The 19,713-nt window shown below is 27.8% G+C and overlaps 1 protein-coding gene across 10 annotated transcripts in view; it reads left to right on the top strand.

The window, feature by feature from the left end:
* LOC132919374 (RNA-binding protein Musashi homolog Rbp6) overlaps positions 1-19,713 on the top strand; it is a 376,780-nt gene that overhangs the window by 171,670 nt on the left and 185,397 nt on the right. For 8 of the 10 annotated variants that reach the window (XM_060980942.1, XM_060980943.1, XM_060980946.1 and 5 more), the window contains exon 3: positions 11,483-11,564. In XM_060980942.1, coding sequence (XP_060836925.1) covers positions 11,483-11,564 — 82 coding nt within the window. Of the gene's footprint in view, positions 1-7,373; positions 7,527-11,482; positions 11,565-19,713 lie in introns of those variants that run through there. The other 2 variants (XM_060980950.1, XM_060980951.1) reach the window with 1 other exon arrangement.

Genomic DNA, 19,713 nt, shown 5'->3' on the forward strand with positions numbered 1-19,713 from the left:
GTGGGGCATGTGTGTACGGGCGAGCGGTGTACATGATATGTGTTATTGTACGGCGAGCCGAGGAAAAAAAATGACTTCTACGAAATCCCGTTACCGTGAGTTACTGTGCAAGGATGCTGATTCCGGTACAATATTTTTTCTTTCTGGTTCTCGAGCTGTTATTTCTATATTTTATTCGTCATCAACAGTCGTCAATAATATAATAATACTTTACCGTTAGATTACTATTATATTGTTATTACTATTCAGAGCGCAATTTCTAATATACTTTTTCCCCTCTCTCTTTTTTTCCCCTCACGCTGATTCTCTCTTTTTATCGTTTAATGTTTTAAACGAAATTACATTTTAGGATTTAATTCGTGGTTATCGACAGTAATTCCCGTTACTGTATAACCTGGTACTTACCTATATCATTTTATTCAGACAGACGTCGCACAATCCCATTTCGTTTCGAATAACGTTCACCCGACGTGGTCCGGATTTCGTATGGCAATTAAAAATAATTTTATTAGTGATTGATTTTGTTGCGTTCATAATTGTTTATTTCGAATTACTAATAGTAAGTTAAATGTCCACTGATCTTAGAAAATAACAAAAATAAAAATAAACATAAATAGGTATTAAATTTATACGGAGAAACTTGCAGCTCTGGTTTCAGTTAAAATATTATAATCATTATAATCAAAATGAATATAATAATAATATTATGTTAATTTCTTTTCAGATACCATATTGCAAAAAATAATATAGCCAAAGCCAACTATGTTTTTACAAAATGATACATTTTTAATTAATGCGACATTGTGTATTTCGTTTTAAAATTGATTATCAATTCGACTACCTAATTAACAAGTAGAATAACTATCGTTCTCTTGCATAACATGGTTTAGTTTAGTATTGAGGATCAATGGCGTAGCCAGGGAGGTTTTGGGTGTTAAATCCCCCCTCAGCCGTATTTATATCAAAAATATAATGTTGATAATATAGGAATTAAATCATTTGGTCGTGGTAAAATGTATTTTGTTATGCCGAATTCACGTTATTGACTGCACTGCAGGTGATAATAATCATTATCATTCAATTATTTTATTATTTTACCACGGTTGTAGATTTATTTTATTTTATTAACCCCCCCCTCCCTAAAAAATTGTGGCTACGCCACTGTTGAAGATATATTCAAATTTAGGTGACAAAGTAGTTAAGGCTACCTCATAACATTCATTAAGTATACTCAATAAATGCTCATATATTAATATAGGCATTATATACATTATCACTCAAAAAAATCACATTCATAGAGATAAAATTCTATGTTAGATTAACAAAATTATTGTTAATATAGAGCCGACAAGATACCTTGTTAGGTTGATAATAGTTGTATTAGTATGATCAATGGTACAAAACCAATTATCATCATGGTTATAATATTATGTATTGTTATCACAACATGTATGGATTGTTGAAGTATTTTCACTATGATAATATTATTTTAATATAATTAATAAAATTCATTATAAACTTTACACACCCTTGTTGTAAAAATGATAATATTTATAATTATAATGATAGTTGATTTGGCTCATACTATTCATACTAATACAACTATTATCAATCTAACAAGGTATCTTGTCGGCTTTATATCAACAAGAATTACACTTCCTTGTTTTTACAAAATGTACTGGGCATACCTTGTACGCATTCATCAGTTAATGCTTTTGATGACAATGATGACATAATAATTATATTATAATTTATTATTATTATCACGATTATTGCGAATGAAAAATCGCGGAAAATTTTTGTTTAAACGAGCGCGCGCGCGCGCGCTTTCCGGAATGGCTGATAAGGGATGATAAATGATCCAAAGGGATCCCGCTTACGCCGACTACTGAAGAGGGATAGAAAAAATCCTTTCCGGAATTGAAAAATGTAACCCATCGGACGGGCGTCTAATTCGGAATAACTGCTCTTACGCCATAATATAGGTATACCATGTACATATGATATATATATATATATATATAATAATATATACCATGTACGCCTGCACGGATGAAGCCACGAGGGGGACACACGCAAACGTTGTATACTTCGTATGTGTCGCACATAAATATCACCTTCCCTCCCTCACTGGCCCTTGTTAATAAAAATCGCGATACCTTTATCCGTATATATATGTATATATGTATATATATCGTATATATTACATGCATAATATGTGTGAGTGTGTCCCAGCGCGTTTATGATTTGTTACCCGTTAAGTCCATTTAAACGTAACATCGCGCACGCCCAAAAGCTTTAACCCCGATTTATTATTATTATATTACAATATATACAGGCGCATGAGTTTGATATAATAAATATACTTTTTTGGGGGGAGGGGGGGGGTTATGTGCGTGGAACAATAATTTCACCCCGACGACAAAAAATAATATAATAACGGTGATTTTTTTCTGATTTACCTTTTTATTCATTTTTACGTGATACACTCTATTCCTCTTCGTCGTTTAATAACCACTTTTACTATAAATACTTTTCGTTTATTCCGTCAACCGTCCACTACACCACTATACACTACACGTGAGGTATTTGAATTTGGTACATTCGATAAACGTGCGCTGTTGGCTGCATGTCACTGCATTGCTTACTCATAATACGATCATACATTTATACGTCGGTATAATATACTTACATATTTTAGGTTCACCGCAACGGTGTGTTTATAATACCGTAATTTCATATAATATCATAATATTATTTTATTCTCATAAGACGCATGCTCATTCATTTCGTGACGGAGTTTTCTTAAAATGTTTAAACCATTTATTTTCAATTATCAAATGCAATATTATTATCCATTAAACTCATGTGTGAGCGTAGTGTATACATTGCCACGAGCATGTTTTTCTTTTCTCTGTTATTCGGTTAGGCAGATTCAAAATCATAAAACATACTGCATAGTGGACTGGTCCAACCCAATACAATACTTTGTGTAACATAAAGTTAAAAGTCGGAAAAACACCACTTCATGTTTTGATTTGATCACTAAATCGAAATAAATAACATCGTGTCCTCTTCTCGCCCATAACGTAAATTGCGTGGGCACACACTGTCTCTCACTGTGTAAACACTTTACATTATAATAATATTATATAATCCATTTCAATTCGCATAAAATGTCGCAGTTATTATAACGAAATAAAAACAACGCGTGACGGTGGCCTTAGGGCGAGATTACATAGAGTTTATGTCATGTATGTGTGTAATAAAAAAAAACTTCCGCTTGGAAAATAATAATATATTCAAGTATATATCATATATTATATCGTAGGTGTACACTGTACAAGGATAAAAACATATAATACGTGAACAAATTTACGTTTTTTGACTAAAAAAAATAATTCTACAAAACTTTCGGATTTGTATCATTAATTGTATGCAAAAATATTGTTAGAAGCACCGTATTACATAATACGTTTAAATAAACAGTTCGTAAATATGATGGAGTCGTAAAAAAATAGATCACAACTTTGGCTTGAAATTGTCACCGTTGCGCTTATTTAAGACGATAAAAACGAGTTTAAAAAAATGTTGAAAATAACGAAAACCTATTTATTTCACCAATATTACTCATCTGCACTAACGTGCGTTAAATGGGTTGGTGGTGTAACACCACTACCTCATTTTAATAAAAAAAAATATATATATATTTTTAATATGAATATATTTACTATGATTTTTTTGAAAAATAAATATTAGGTTGTTTCAATAGGTATCGGTTCAAAATGAATATTCGAGGAGAAGCTATACATTTTACGATATACCAGTGAAACGCGGAATTATTACTTAGGGTGGCAGAGAACATATTATTTTCATTTTTAACCAGACCTTCAAGTTTTTTTTTTTGAATTTCAAATACAATTTATAAATTGGAATTCGTCGAATTCCCTGATATACTTAACTTAAAGCCGTGATTATATCATAATACATTAACACAATAATTTCAACTCTTTTCAAAGAATACTAAGCCTTATATAAATATTGGAATAATAATGGATACATTTTGTAAAAATGAAGAAGACGTGTACCACGTTTAAATAACGCGAAATAATAATAATTACCATCTTCAAATGTAGTTGTCGACCGCTTTTCAGTTTCGTCAAAGTAGCCCCGTCGGTTCGGCAAAAGAAACGGTATGGAGCGAAATACAATGTCGTTCGAACCGTCTTGGGAAATCAAACAATAAAATATTATTATACAATTCCATTTTAGATTCACATTAGGCTACGAGAAAACCCAAAATCAAACATGTCAAACTTAAAATGTCATACAATAGCATTAATCGTAAATAGTACGAACGGAAAAAAAGCTAGTGCAAACATTATGTATGTTATAAATGTATTGAAAAAATAATATAGTAAACAGCTCTGACGAGAAATTCAAAAATGCAAATGCAGCATAATATTATAATGAAATATCGAACCATAGATTTTGAAACAAACGCATAGATATTTTTTTATACTTATGGCAAAAATAATTATTTCTATCCAATCTTGATTTTTTAATCAGGAAAATAAAAATAATAAATAATAAATGATAATTATTTCGATTTTTCATACTTAAATGATTTTTTATTTTAACTATTGATATCCTTGAATTTTTCTTTGTAATGTATTATAAATAATACATAACATTATATTATTGTAACATTATTATACGTAATACAATTTATAAAAATTACAATATTTTAATAACAAAATATTTAAATATCTTGCAAATCATTAATTATAAAAACATATACATATTATACAACAATGATGTATGTATATTAATTATCAAATAATTATTCCGATCAATTGTTTTGAGTAAAAATGTACATTCAAAATCAGTTATGTAGGAGTTTAGTAATAAAGTTTTTTTTATTTAACCTATGGTCACATACGTATTTTTTTTATTTTTAACAATGAATACAATAATAATAAAATATAAAAAAAATATTGTTGCTTATTAAATGGAAAAATGGTAATTTATAGTTAACTTTTTTTCAGAATTAACAATTTCTTAGTAAGACTGCATTCTTAATGTTAGTTTTTATTTTATTTTGTTAATTGATAGTTTTATTTATTATTAAATATTAATTAAAAGTATGAATAACATAAATCAGTCGATATCGTTATGTATATTAAATATATATTATATCGAATCATTTTGTTTTTTATTCTGAAATCGTTGAGGTTTTTCTGCGTTTGTTTTGCTTCGAACTCCAAATCTATTTAATATTATAATACAATATTTACGTCTATTGAGTAATATTATAATAATATTATTATCCACTTGTATTAATTTAGTTATTGGAAGCTATTTATAATTTAAAAAAAAATTATTATCCACCTGACAACTGATCACGCCGTGCTCTACTTCTCGAAACACAACAAGCGTTCACCGTATTAATAATATGACGTAATCGTGGCCGGATTGTGCACGTGCATATATATTAATATTATTATTTATCGACCGATACCTGATAGTTTGTTCTCGGAGGCAGTGGCGGCGTCGTTCGGGTTCCGAAAAGTCCAATTTAACCACCTCCCCAACCACTCAGACGTAATTCCTGGTATTTTGGTGTGATGTTTTTCCCTGAAATCGATTTTCAAGAAACGATTATTGTTCATTTTAATATTTATTATTATTATTATACTTTTATTATTATGCCGTTCACCGTTCGATTATTGTTTTGTGACAATTATTCGTTCCGCTAAATACATTACATACCGGCGGCTATTTTGTTATAATAATGGAAACACAGCAGTTGTTGATTGAATTAATTGCGTGGCAGTCAATCGCGCTTATGAATATTTTAAAATGTATATTATTTTTTTGCGTACACTACCGGGTGGATGAAAAAATGCGTATGTGAAACAAATAATATTGTACTGAACGAAACTTAAAATTCGTTATTCTAATGACCTATGCCTAAAATTTAGGTTTTTCCAATTATTAAAAATATTCATACTATAATATGGAATAGCCAAGAACGCTCGAACTTTTTCAAAATGTAATCCTATCTACGTATTGTTAATTTTAATTCCATATTTAGTCTAGTTTCAGTTTGTTGAGCATAAGCCATAAATTGATAACGAAAAACCAAAACTAAAATTATATTGTGTGTAACTATAGTTTGGACGTTTTCACTCTTTTTCTGTTATAACAACCTCAATATAAAATTATCAAAGCCTTAAACAAAACGACTCATAATTATTATTATTAACTAAATGATAATATAGATTCACTATTCGTACAGAATCTAAAAATGACACATTTTATAGGATTTATTATGTTAATTAGGTTTTGACTAATTTAACCTACGTATCTGTATTCTGTATATATAAATATAATATAGGTGTACATTATAACAATAAGTACACTGAACAATCTTAACAAATACAATAGTTTTAATAGCTTTCTTCTGGGAGTATATTATCGGTGTAACGAGACGAAACCACTGATATACACAATATAATTGTATTTATATATATAATATATATATACAGTTATTCAGCATATCTGTATAAGATAAGTAAAATAAATGAAAACAATAATTTCGATTTCCTATTGCGCATCGCTGCCACAATTATAGTACATTAGAATGGCGGTCGTCACATAAAATGATACTCAATTTGTTCGTAGTTCGTATATGCAATAATCAATATTTGTGAAAAAAAAAAATAATAGTGTAAAATAAATACTATTTATTTGTCTGGCGTCTATCGATTAATTTTTTACTTGCAATTCACAATATCATTTTCGTAAACAATTTAAATTATTGTATAATGATTATTTATAGAAAATAAATTAATAACATTTTATGATGGATAAACGAAAATCTGTGAACACACTAACACAGCTCATTTAATTTTAAAGTTTTTATAATGATAAGTACGAAAACACGACAAAAATATTGTTTCTTCTAAGGATTCGCACGTGACACTACCATTGAGGAACCGGTTTCGATGGTATAATGCATATAATTAGCTCTTTCTTGTATAGGTAGTATTATGATAAAAATAGTAATTATTATATACGGAAAATAAGACAATATTAATAATTGATAATTTATTCACAATGTAATATTGTATTTTAACCTTGTTAATATATTTTATTATTTTGGTACATCATACATATTATTATATATTTACTATTTAGTATTTAGGTTACTTACGATGTAAACTCATGCGCACTTGCACGTCTGCACCAAAAACCAAAACTAGTTGTTCCCTACCACAGCGCCATCTATGATAACTGATCGATGGATGACGATGGTGAACAGAGTAGTGGTTTAAAAGATAAGGCAGTGCACTGGCCGTCATTGCACATTCGTCAATCGTCATATGCGCTAGATGATTATATTCTAAATTATCTATTCTATTGGTGAACGAAGTATAAATCGGTATAATGTTTTTAGTTAAATTCTTTAGATACTGCAACGTATTATTACACAGATCAATTTTGCGACACATATGGTTTCTGTAAGTGGAAAAATTGATAAACATAATTTACCAAATATCAATGTATTAGTATGTGTGTGGGCCGTGGGGACGCTCGACATGTTGCGATCTCAAAATTGTTTTAAATATTTAAATATGTCATACCCGAATTCGAGAACAACATTTTAGTCTGGAATCCGTATTCCATAAGATAAGCGAGTAGGTAAGTTATTAATTGTTATTGTGTCGTGTCAATTTTTTATTTTATTAAATTAAATTCCATATGCATTTGTACGTCACCGATTAAATCGGACCTGTAGCCACCAGCGAGAAAATCTGTACATAATTAGGCGTTGTCAACTGACGTGGTACGGACCGGGTCGAAATTCGGCTGTACCGGTAACTCGTAACTTTGGTGGGTTTGACAATCGCTGTGGTCTGTCGTAGCGTTTCGCTGATCGTATACAACCAGTTTTCGTCAACTTGTAACCGGGGTCCGGGGCGAGCGGTCGTTAATACGATATTCACATACATATTAAACGTATTATTTTATTAAATTTCACACAAATGAAAGCCGTTAAGATTATTTTATTATTTGTAAAGTATACAGATATGGGGTAAAAAGTCACATATTACAAAATAAAATCCTCAAATTAGTAATTAATGTCACTTTCCAGAGAAGGGGTTCTCCCACCACTCGCCAGATATCTCATGCGTACCACACAGACCATATTTTGAAAATAACAAACAGCCAAAAATCAAAATACTTGATTCCAAATTTAGAGACCGCCTTTAATAAACTTGATTCGCGGTACTCTTCCCCCCCTTAGAAGTCACAGGCAACACTATATAGCATCTATATGGTGTAGTCTATACTATAGACTATACCAAATTTAATAAAATATACTATAAGCACATCAATTCATGTCGAAATGGCATATTTGACGGACGTTCCGCCGGTGGTGGAGCAATTATATGATAAAATATTTTATTGGAATGGTTTTTGTTTGCAACGATTTTAGTTTTGTACATATTCAAGTCATTATCCATGGAGGAAAAATTCAACAATATAATATTCCTTCCTTCAACGACTGCCTGGAAACATAATTTAATTTCAATATTAAAATAAATAATAATCTTCGTCACGGCCTGCAGCGTGTGGGGGATGTACGAGTATTGTCCATATTATTTTGTTCGTAATAATACTATTGTTGTGTTGATAAATTAGTATTGCAAATAATATGCATAATATATTATTATTAAATGCGATCGGAAATCCCCGTGGGCCGCGTGTGGCGTGTCACTTTTGAAATCTTTTGTTTATTGTTCCTCTATATAATATATTATTTCACTGTATGTCTGTAAGCGCAATGCAATCAGCGATGTCCCGCGCATTGAAGAATATACTTATAAACTTTTTTTCTTTTACAACAGTGATACAAAAAATAAAATCCATAAAAATGTATCTATCATCATTCTTTTTCAAACCAAATATTTTAGTAATACAAAATTAAAAGTGAGCTGAAACCCGTCGTTCAGGTATATATTTAAAAATTCGTCGATGCGTCATAATCTATTGGACGGAAATAATAATTAATATGGATAAAGTACTTATTACTGCATTTATTAATTTTGACGTATAATATATTATTTTCTACATATCTATATGCTATAGGTAAATAATAAAAAGTTAAAAACCGTTAAATAACCAGAATTTTAATTCATTAGAAAAAACATAAAAATACCCAATATTGGTTATTACGAGAGTTATCATTATGTTACATTTTGTCAAATATACAAGTGTATAAAAACAGTAAGTTTTTCTGGAAATTTGTGAGCAGTTCAATTTTTATTTTTTATTGCTGTAGGTCGGCTGGTATCGATTTTAATTTCAGAAAACTCATTAGAATTTATATAGTCCCGGTAGGTACTCATATTATTATAATATGTGTGTGCTAGTTTTTCGACTAATACATATTTTGTCAAAATTTTATATAATCTGTGAGTGGCAAAGGGGTGAATGTGTATTTTTGCACACATTGTCCGACAACTGCTTGAAAAACTATCACGGTCTAATTGTGGTTTGTGATAAATTTAATTGATGACTACATCTAGCATAATATCATCTAAAATAAAGCAGAATAAATATTATTATATTATATCGTAGAACGCGTTGTCGGTAAATCGCGAGTACTAGTTTAAATACAAATATAATATCGTTATAGGTACAATATTTTTTTAGTGATTTAATCTACAGATTTTACGAGCACCGGCGTTTTTTTCTGCTAGAACATTCGCCGCTCACCGCATAATAACTAAACATCGGAATAATATTATTTTGTGACGTAATGTTCATGGCACGCTGGAGGAGTAGTGGCGTAATTATTAACTAGTGAAAAGCTCGATATTTTGTCATAAGAAATTAAAAAATGAACATAAATAAATATTTTCTTAAAATAAATAATTTATTTCTATTCACATTTAAAACCATTATTAAGGTCTATTTTATTATTAATTAATATAAAAATATAATAGAAAGCATAATTCATAGTAATATAGTTGAGTAGTATTGTTGTCTAAACGTACCTATTATGTAAACAAAATAATATTAAATAATCACTAATCAGCATTCTATATTCTTAGATATATTCGAGAGTACTGCTAATTATAGCAGCAGAAGATAGGATTTATAATAATTTAAATAAAAATGATTTATAGGTTCAGTCAATCAATAAATATTTAAAAAAGCAAAATATTTGACACCTAGATCTGTCATTTTACCATGCAGTGGTAAAGGTGATTTTTTATAAACTTTTATTTACATAACCATTATATATTATAATCATAATATTATAAAATTCACGTTTTGTTTTTGGATGGATGGGAACTATGGATAATTTTGGAACCAACGCGTGGGTGGCAACTTCGTGTAGGTGTCGTGTACATATCGTAAACGAAAGCTTCGACGCGGACAGGATGATGTACAGTGGGGTGAGATGGGTGAATGGACTGAGGGTAAACGACGATAATAGGAGGAAAAGGTTTTGAAGAGATATGTTCATTGTTCACGTGCAACTATAGTGATACGAATCTATTGGGAATGTAAAGTATTTATATACGTTTTCAATCTGAGAAAAATGTTGCCGTATCTTCCGAGATTCCACCCTCTTGTACTCATATTTTCACCGACGGATTTATTAGTGAGAACGTGTTCCCTTCCCATGGCTCCTACTACCATTGACGTCAGGCACATATTGTGCGTGTGTAGGTAGTACTCCTTGAGCAAACATTATACATTGTGTGTTTCTTAAATAATTACACGAAATATTTTAGTCAGATGACCTTTGAATAAAAATGGAATTTTTGAGGAAAATAAAGGATACTAAATTTAAACATTTAGTTGGTGTACTTGTTCAAAGAAATAGTATTTGTTCATGAAGCTAAATTAAGTGTGAAGGATGATGTTTTTTGTTGAAAATAAGAATAATTATTTTTAAAACTATTATATCGAAGAATTTTGTTAAAGTATGAAAAAAGAAAAGTTGAACGGTTGTCTGGTCTTAGGATGAGTATAGATGGGTTAAAAGATAACAAACAACGCGATTTTTTCAAACAAATTTTAGAAACCTATTTATTTTAACTTGTTTGAAAATGACAGCGTTATATAAATTATTAAATATCTTTATTTTTTTTATGTTATGAATTATGATACAAGGCTTGTGTTTATTTATATACTTAAAGATACCTGATAAAAGGTTAAATACGTATTTGTTAGTATTTTGGTGTGAGAAAACTCAAGTTCATAAATTCATATCACACACAAAATTCATAAACCTATTCTTTGGGAACGTTATATATCGCAAAATTAAAATATTTATTGATTTTTCTTATTTATGGTGGTTTTGTTATCGTTAAAGTTTAAAAGTATTAGTGTATTATACTATTATTATTAAACTACTATTCGTAAACTAATGTGGTTATTTATTTATTTGTTTCAGAATCATTGAGAGAGTACTTCAGTAAGTTTGGAGAGATAACTGAAGTTATGGTTATGAAAGATCCAACAACTCGTCGATCAAGGTACAATTTAACTATTTTATTTTATTATTAGAAATTCATTTTAAATATATTTTGAAGCTTTAATTGGGAATAAAAAAATAATTGCTTTTTATTACTTACCGAAATAATAAACATATAATATATCAATCTCTATATGGGAAATTTATTGTATAATTAAATAAAGTATTCATATATACTTTTAAAACTACATAATTATAGAAAGATTGTATTTTATCAACTATTAAGCTGATCTGATTATATTGAAATAAGTAATACGTGAGATATGCATGTTGGGCTTAAATATTGAAATATTTGTCTTTTGCATACATTTTGTTATACCAATGAAACTAAATCGAAATGTCTATGTTTGTATATACCATTATGTCATTATAATATATGGTACATACACGAAACATTTTTTTTATGCAGATTCATGAAAATCCCTGAGTATTTAAATTAAACGCATTATTCCTGAACTTCTATACACACACACACACACACACACACACACACATAATATATGTATAATATGTTAATCGGATTCAAATATAAATCATAATAATACCTTGATATCGATCGTGATTAAATATATAATAATAACATTTTTGGGAACACTAAAGATTTTTTTTTTAATATTACAAAATTATAATATTACGTATATACCATGTCCCTGTGCTTTGAATATATCTAGTTTCTTTTGTTTAAATAAGTAGTTACATTTTAAATTATTACGAAATCTTTAATAGGAATATTGTTATAAATAACAATACACATGCATGGATTTATTACACCGTGGTATATGAAATCTGATTGTTTTAAATAGTATATACATACACATTTTATCGATTAAATTAAATAATATAGTTTTTGAAACACTACACCCAATGGTTTCTGGTGTTACAAATTTGTTAAAAAAAAATGTTTCTGAAACAAAAGTTGATCGTCTTATAATTTTTAAGCTTGATTATAACATTACAGATGTAGTAATATTTTGGTTATTGTTTTTAAAGGTCTTATAAAATTTAATCCTTGTGTACGTTTTATAAAGATTACTCAACTTTTACTATTTCTGTGATAACTTTTACTACAATCACTTGTATAGTACTTTTGGGACTCATTGTAAATTAATTGGATTCGAATATTTATAGTTAGGCATATTCCAACTTATTAATATTTGTTTTGTTCTTGATGTGGAAAAGTTTTCATTTTGCATTTGAAGGATGGATATGTATAAAAATAGATTTTATGTTTTTTTTTCTAGGGAAAAGTTTTTTAATTCATTTAATAAAAGAAGAATTGAAAAATCCATTTTTGGAATAAAAACCTTCACCCATTTGAATGTTATTAGTAACGCGTGTAAAGGTTTAGAGTTTACAATGTGCTAGAGTTTAAATTGAGTGTGGCGTAAATTGATGGGCTGTAAAAGAAAAAATGTGTCGAAGTTGAAAGTTTTTTCTGGGTTTCTCAGGGATTTACGTTTTTCAATTTAAACTCTAATGAATTGTATAACTTTCCACATATATTTTTGAGAATATTTTTCTGCCGTAAAAGTTAAACTTCAAATGCAAACCCCAAATTTATTTAGTGAATATATTATTATTGCATAGAAAAACTCAAAACAATTTTATGACAGTCCATGTTATATTACACAAAATCAAAAGTAGTTCATAAACTATCTGATAATAATTAATTTTTAATTGCTTTTAGTCATTGCAATGAGTTTTGTTGGAGTAAAAGATAATCAAATGGGTTATTTATTAATTGCCTGCCTTACAGTATATTAACTTTTTATACACATTATTAATAATATACGCTATAGTTTATAGCTGCTAGTTAAATGATTTTATTAATCATAAATATAAAAAATAAATTTATTTTAATGGTTTATTTCTATACTACCATATTTGATCAATGCAATAAATACATTATTAAGAATTATAATATTTATAGGCTCTCCTATAAAATATTATTGGTCCCTACAAAATTCAACGACGGCGGTTATTATAAGATTAATTATACCACGAATAAATTAGAATTGTATATTGTAATATGTATGTAGTATATTACATTATCTATCTATCAATTATTACAATTTGACATTTTAAAAAGAGAAAAAATAAATTATTACTTATGTATAATTATGTATTATATTTGATTCGTTAATCATTTTAATAAAATAATTAAGTGTCTAAAAATGTATTAAAATGTTTGTATTATCATCGTGTGCCTGCCAAGAATAATTTTATAATTTTTTATAACAAATATTCAAAAATATTAAATAATAATAATATTTAATATTTATTATTATTTTTAAAATAAATGTAAAATGTTAAAATGAATTAATAGGAGTGTATGATCTTTGTGTGAGAATAACAAGAGGATCAGAAATAGATGAGGTAATGGCAAAAGAGAAATAATAAACTGTTGAGTTGGTCCCGTAATTAAATAAATATTAACTGTGAGTTTTATATTAATTACATCAACATTGCCGCAAGTTTATTCTCTCAGGGGACACTATTCAAAGTAGAAGGCGGAAGATTAATAAGAATGAAATTAATATTAAAAAAAAAAGAAATGGTAAGTTGAGTGGGAAAAATGGCTATAGCTATTTATCGAGAACGGTGAGCTCTTCAAATTTGTTTACTTGATTTATAATCCGTCAGGATTATGGTTTTTGAAAATGTATTAATGTACGCCCTCCAATTTCCACGTTTGTCATTGCCATTTATTATGAACATAATTAATTAGTCTACGATAATTATAATTCTCTATGCAATAAAATCCTTTAGAGAATAATACAATTCTGATAATATGAACTACTGTTAATAAGTCATTAATGTAATTATTTAAATATTTAAAACAATATAACCATTATAACATTATAACCTATACATTTTTAAATATAATAATTTATAATTAAGAAGTAATTTATGTATTTATTCAGGTAATTTCATCCTTATGTAGTAATATTATGTGTTTTTAGTCATGATATCAAAAATTATAAAACTTAGAGAATTTAAATAATTTACAAATAAATGTATATTTGGTAAAAAAAAAAAAATTGGGACAAACATTTTAGATTTCGAATGATCGATGAACGTATCGGTTTTATAATGTTTTTATATTTTTATTTTATTTGTTTGTGGCTAACGTCGTATTTTGGAGCATAAAATTCATAAAATGCTTAACAATTTAAAAATGAGGGTGGTTTCTGGTAGAATATTTATTTTAGTTGGTAGAAAGTAGGAAATCCACAGTAGGTACTTTTCAAAAATATTGAAAACTAAATCAATATTTAGGTAACACACATTAATATTTGGTTGTTTTTGGTTCTTTGTAACCTATATTATTAGACATTTGAAATTTAAACATTTTTTTAAGTTAAATGATTTTTTATGCATGTCGATAAAAATTTGTTTTGTTCGATCAAAAGCTTGAAACATAAAATACAAGATTCCTTATACATTTCCCTATAACAACTTAAGAATATTAAAAATACATACTAATTATTTTTATTGACATTTTAAATTAAAATTTCAACGAAATTGGAGATTTAAACAAAAAATAACAATTTTTATCATAATATTAAAAAAACTTGATTAATAGAAGATTAATATGAATGAATACAGAATTGGCTATGAATAAAAATAATGACAAAAGTTGTATTGTTTTTGTTATATTTTACATCCTGTAAAACTGAATAAAATGCGATGTATGTGTGTCTATATATGATCCAAAAGTTTTGTTCCATACAATTTAAATGATTTACTAAAAAGTTTTATATTCATAATTTCAAAATTATTATACGAGTTGGTTCGTGTGTAATTGTGTAAAAACTTTCGATTTCATACCTCTGCCCATTAGCGTCATTTATATATTTAACTTTTCACATATTTTATTGCACAGTACGCCAAAGCATATTATTCTCTCAGAGATACTATATTGGAAATGACGTCTAGAAACTCGGAGAAAAATCAGTACAACAACACTAGAGTATTCAAGCAAGATTAAAAATGGTGGATTTCAAATAACTATAGGATACCGCAATTCAGAAATTCTCTTGTCCCGATACTCCGTATCTAGTTAGTTTGGTTGAATGGTTTCTTGTTGAGAATATCTTTTATCAGATTTTCAGTGCATTCTTGTTCATACAATAGTATGACAAACAAAACGCTGATTTTAGATAATAATGATAATAAAAATATAAATGTTATATTATACTGTGCATTTTTTTTTGTTTTATATATTATTTAAAATCAAATTGGAAATATATTAAAAATGTTTAAACATTTATAATTAGACTTTAAAGAAATACTAAACTATCTATTAAAATTAATAATTGAGATATAGTTTTGACAAAAAAGAAGAAAAAGGGAGATAAATAAAAAGATGAATTATTATAAACCAGATGTCACTACAACTATTTTAAATTGAGTTTTAAATTATAAATATGTTGACTATATTTAATCTTAAAACTTAGATTGTATATATTTTTTACTATAGTGCGTTTTACAACAAATGTGTCTTGATATTAGCGCGCCGTGTGGCAGTTTTTACTCAGACCAGGGCTCAAAATTTAGTCTGAGTAAAACACGTATTAAATTTTAAATTTCCCGTCGTATTTACGTGCTAGTTTTGGAAACGTAACGAAAAATCACCACTTGGCGTACTAAAATAAAGGGATATTTGTTGTGAAACACACTATAGTATTTAAGTAGTACTTAAGTATACATATTATTTAAAACATGTGCAATATTCAAAATTCACATGTTATATTTGATTACTCATAACATTAAACTTAATAATAATAATTTTTAATAAATTGGTACTTAATTTAAAAATACGTTTTTAAAATTTGAAATAAATATTTAAAATTAAAAAAGTTAGATTAAAAATAAAGTGACATAAGTTCGAATACATTTTATTTTGAATGAACTAATTTGTTTAGTGAAATAATTTTACTTAAATATTTTAATTCCTACTTTTACTCACTGAATTCTAAAAAAAGTTATGATTTATAGTCCTGTATAATTCTTGAATTTTAGAAGATTAGTTTTAAGTAAACGTAATCAATTTCAGTACCAACTATCCAGCTAGAACAAATAGAACCTAAACAATCAGAATATTCTCGAATTTAAATAACTAAATATTTGTAATAGTGGTTTAAAGTTATAATTTATGGTATGATATATAATAATAATTGAGTTTTTTTAACTTATTTCAACTACTTAATAATGATATATATACCTAACATAGTTCTACAAATTTATTGTATCTGTCATATAAATTCACAGTATAAAACTAAATAATAAGAAAATTCGTAGTAAACTATTTATATTTATATTAAAAATCAGTTATTTAATTCAAAAACATTGACCATATTTTGTTGTTAAATCAAAGTTTATTTTTGTGTACATCATACTCCCGTAATCAAAAGTTCGCTACTGTAATAAATTTTACACGAGTGGATTGTTTTTATTTATATACCTTATATAACAATGGGTTAAAAAATTAACTGAACGTCTTTGAAAGTTTCATAAGTACACATTTAACATTTAAATTGAATATGTTAACATCAATAAACAGAAAAATGTAACTTTTAGAATCCAATTTACAACTGAAAAAAATAAAAAATCTAAATTATATACTGGTTTTTAAAGTTTTATAGTTCAATCAATACTATTTTGTACATTAAAATCATTAAAAAATAAACGCTAGAAAGATTAGGTCGACCTTACGAGGTCCTAACAGGGTCTTACACCATGGGTTGTCATCGTGTGTGGCATGCACATTTCGTATACTTATACATACCACGCTTGGTGTATGTTTGTGTGTGTGAACTATTCATATTACATACATACATATATATTATAAACTAAACTAAGTTTTGCGAAGGCACGATCACGGAGTTGGCCTCCAGGGGAGGACGTCATTGTCGTTGTAGGTTATCCTGCAAGGGTAGCCACGAAATGGTTTAGAGCAATTTTCATTAACTCCGCCATTGTCGACCACTCTGGTATCCCATGTGTGTGACCTATACATAATGTTTCTTCGACCAAAAAATACGAAAAATTATATTTTATTTTTGTACAGGTCACCATTATATATTTATATTATCATATTATTATATAGGTTTATACCGTATTGCAGTGATCTTAAACTAGTTGGTAACAATATACTTTTAATAATTGAAAAATAAAAATCATATTAAAAAGTAAAAATGTATATTATTAAATTGTATGAAACATATATAATTTACATAATAATGTTAAAAATGTGTCTAAATGTGTTAAATAAAAATAATTTATTTAATTATTACAGATAAAAAATAATTCAAAATATTCAGTATGGTTTTGAAAATAATAAATATACAGCCCTTCATCAACGACATAGTTGTAGATAATATTTTTGACTATTTTCTGCTCTTAAAATACCTAACAATTTACTCTTACAAAACCTAACCAGCGCTTCCGGTCACTACCAGCCATCTAAATAACACACATCCATACACTATTTTCATCGCGAAGTATGTGTACCCCAATGTTTGGCTATTGAATAGTGTCTCGATATCATGCGATAGGTGGATAGACACTGTGTCTTCTACTGCTGCTAATAATAATGATGATTATTATGATGAAGATCCACGGTAGGTGGTCAGCAGTGGGCTTTGGGGCAGCAGCAGGTGATCTGGGAAAGTTGGTGCAAACGAACCGATTGTTGTGCAGTCGCGTTCGCGCTGGGAGAGCTGCACAAGATTATTATTATCATTATCTCTGTTATTATTATTATTCGTTATGCTTCCAAACAGTATAGTAGTATACTGGTGTTGTATTGTATTGTACGACCGACCCTCGTGGCGGTGAAATGCGATTTACGATCGACGTCAAACGATTATACGCACTCTCCCGATATTATATAGGTATTATTATATTATATAACGGGAGGTTGTTACATTGTTATTATTGTTTGTTCAACTCCAATTGAAATATTATATAGCACCGTGCTTCACAAATATAATTAATACAATTAATATTAACCATTATCCCACCTTCTCAACCTAATCCCTAGCTGTTATATACTTATAGTTTTATCTTCGTGTCATACAGTTTTTTGGAAAAAATTTAAATTTTGTTACAATGCTATGTTAAATTATGTTATATATTATGTATATACTTAATAATAATATGAAAGAATTAAAATAGAATTTTTTTCTATACCATGTAATTAATTAATATTTATGACCGTTGCTAAATTAAGTAAGCACTATTACTGTGCGCCCCGACAGTCGACTTTGTTTTAAAATTTTTTACCATCTTAAAAGTTAATAATTACAATTTTGGCATAGAGTTTTTGGGCTCAACACATATTAAATTATATATTTCCATAAATCATTATAAATATTTTTGCGTTTAATTTATGTATAATGTTGGACTGTATATTTAAAATGCTGTAAATTAAGAAATATGTTGTATTTTATCAACAATGAAAATTATATGAAAATTCATAGACCAGTTTGTTGCGTTTTATGTAGCCCGATAATAGAATGCTTATGAATCATATAAATCAGTGTCATCACATTAAATAGCCAATAGTATTTGAAACAAAATGCTTTTACTGTTCTATGAATAAATTATCAATTTAGTATATTCGCACTAAATAACCGTGTATCGACTAGTATTATTTACTTTAGTCTTTAAAACTCATAGGTATTCATAACAACCTACATTATGCATAGTTGTAGAGTTTAATCATTAGTTGGATGGTTTTCGTCATTGGTCCTTGGTATAATATAAGAACTTGCTTTAAGTAAAGTATATATTCAGCTTTTCATGACGTCGCTCTTTTATTTACATATAACTCTGTTAGTCAGAATGGAGTCGTATTCTTGAGATGTTTTAAGTAGATTAAATTATTAATGTTTGGATCAATACCCCGATTAAACACGTATAAAATGGTACCGTGATAATGCCACGATGAATTATAATTTATATAATAGCCTTTGAAAACAAGCAACTATTTATGGAAAAATTATTATAGCATAATGCATACAGTAATTGTTGGTTATATTTATTTTATTTTACTAAATTTAGGCTTAGCATTTTAAAAATAACAATACAAATTATTGTTATACAAAATATACGGATTTTTTTTCGAAAATATTAATTCAAAC

The sequence above is a fragment of the Rhopalosiphum padi genome, chromosome 2, assembly GCF_020882245.1.
Source record: "Rhopalosiphum padi isolate XX-2018 chromosome 2, ASM2088224v1, whole genome shotgun sequence".
Taxonomy (NCBI): Eukaryota; Metazoa; Arthropoda; class Insecta; order Hemiptera; family Aphididae; genus Rhopalosiphum; species Rhopalosiphum padi.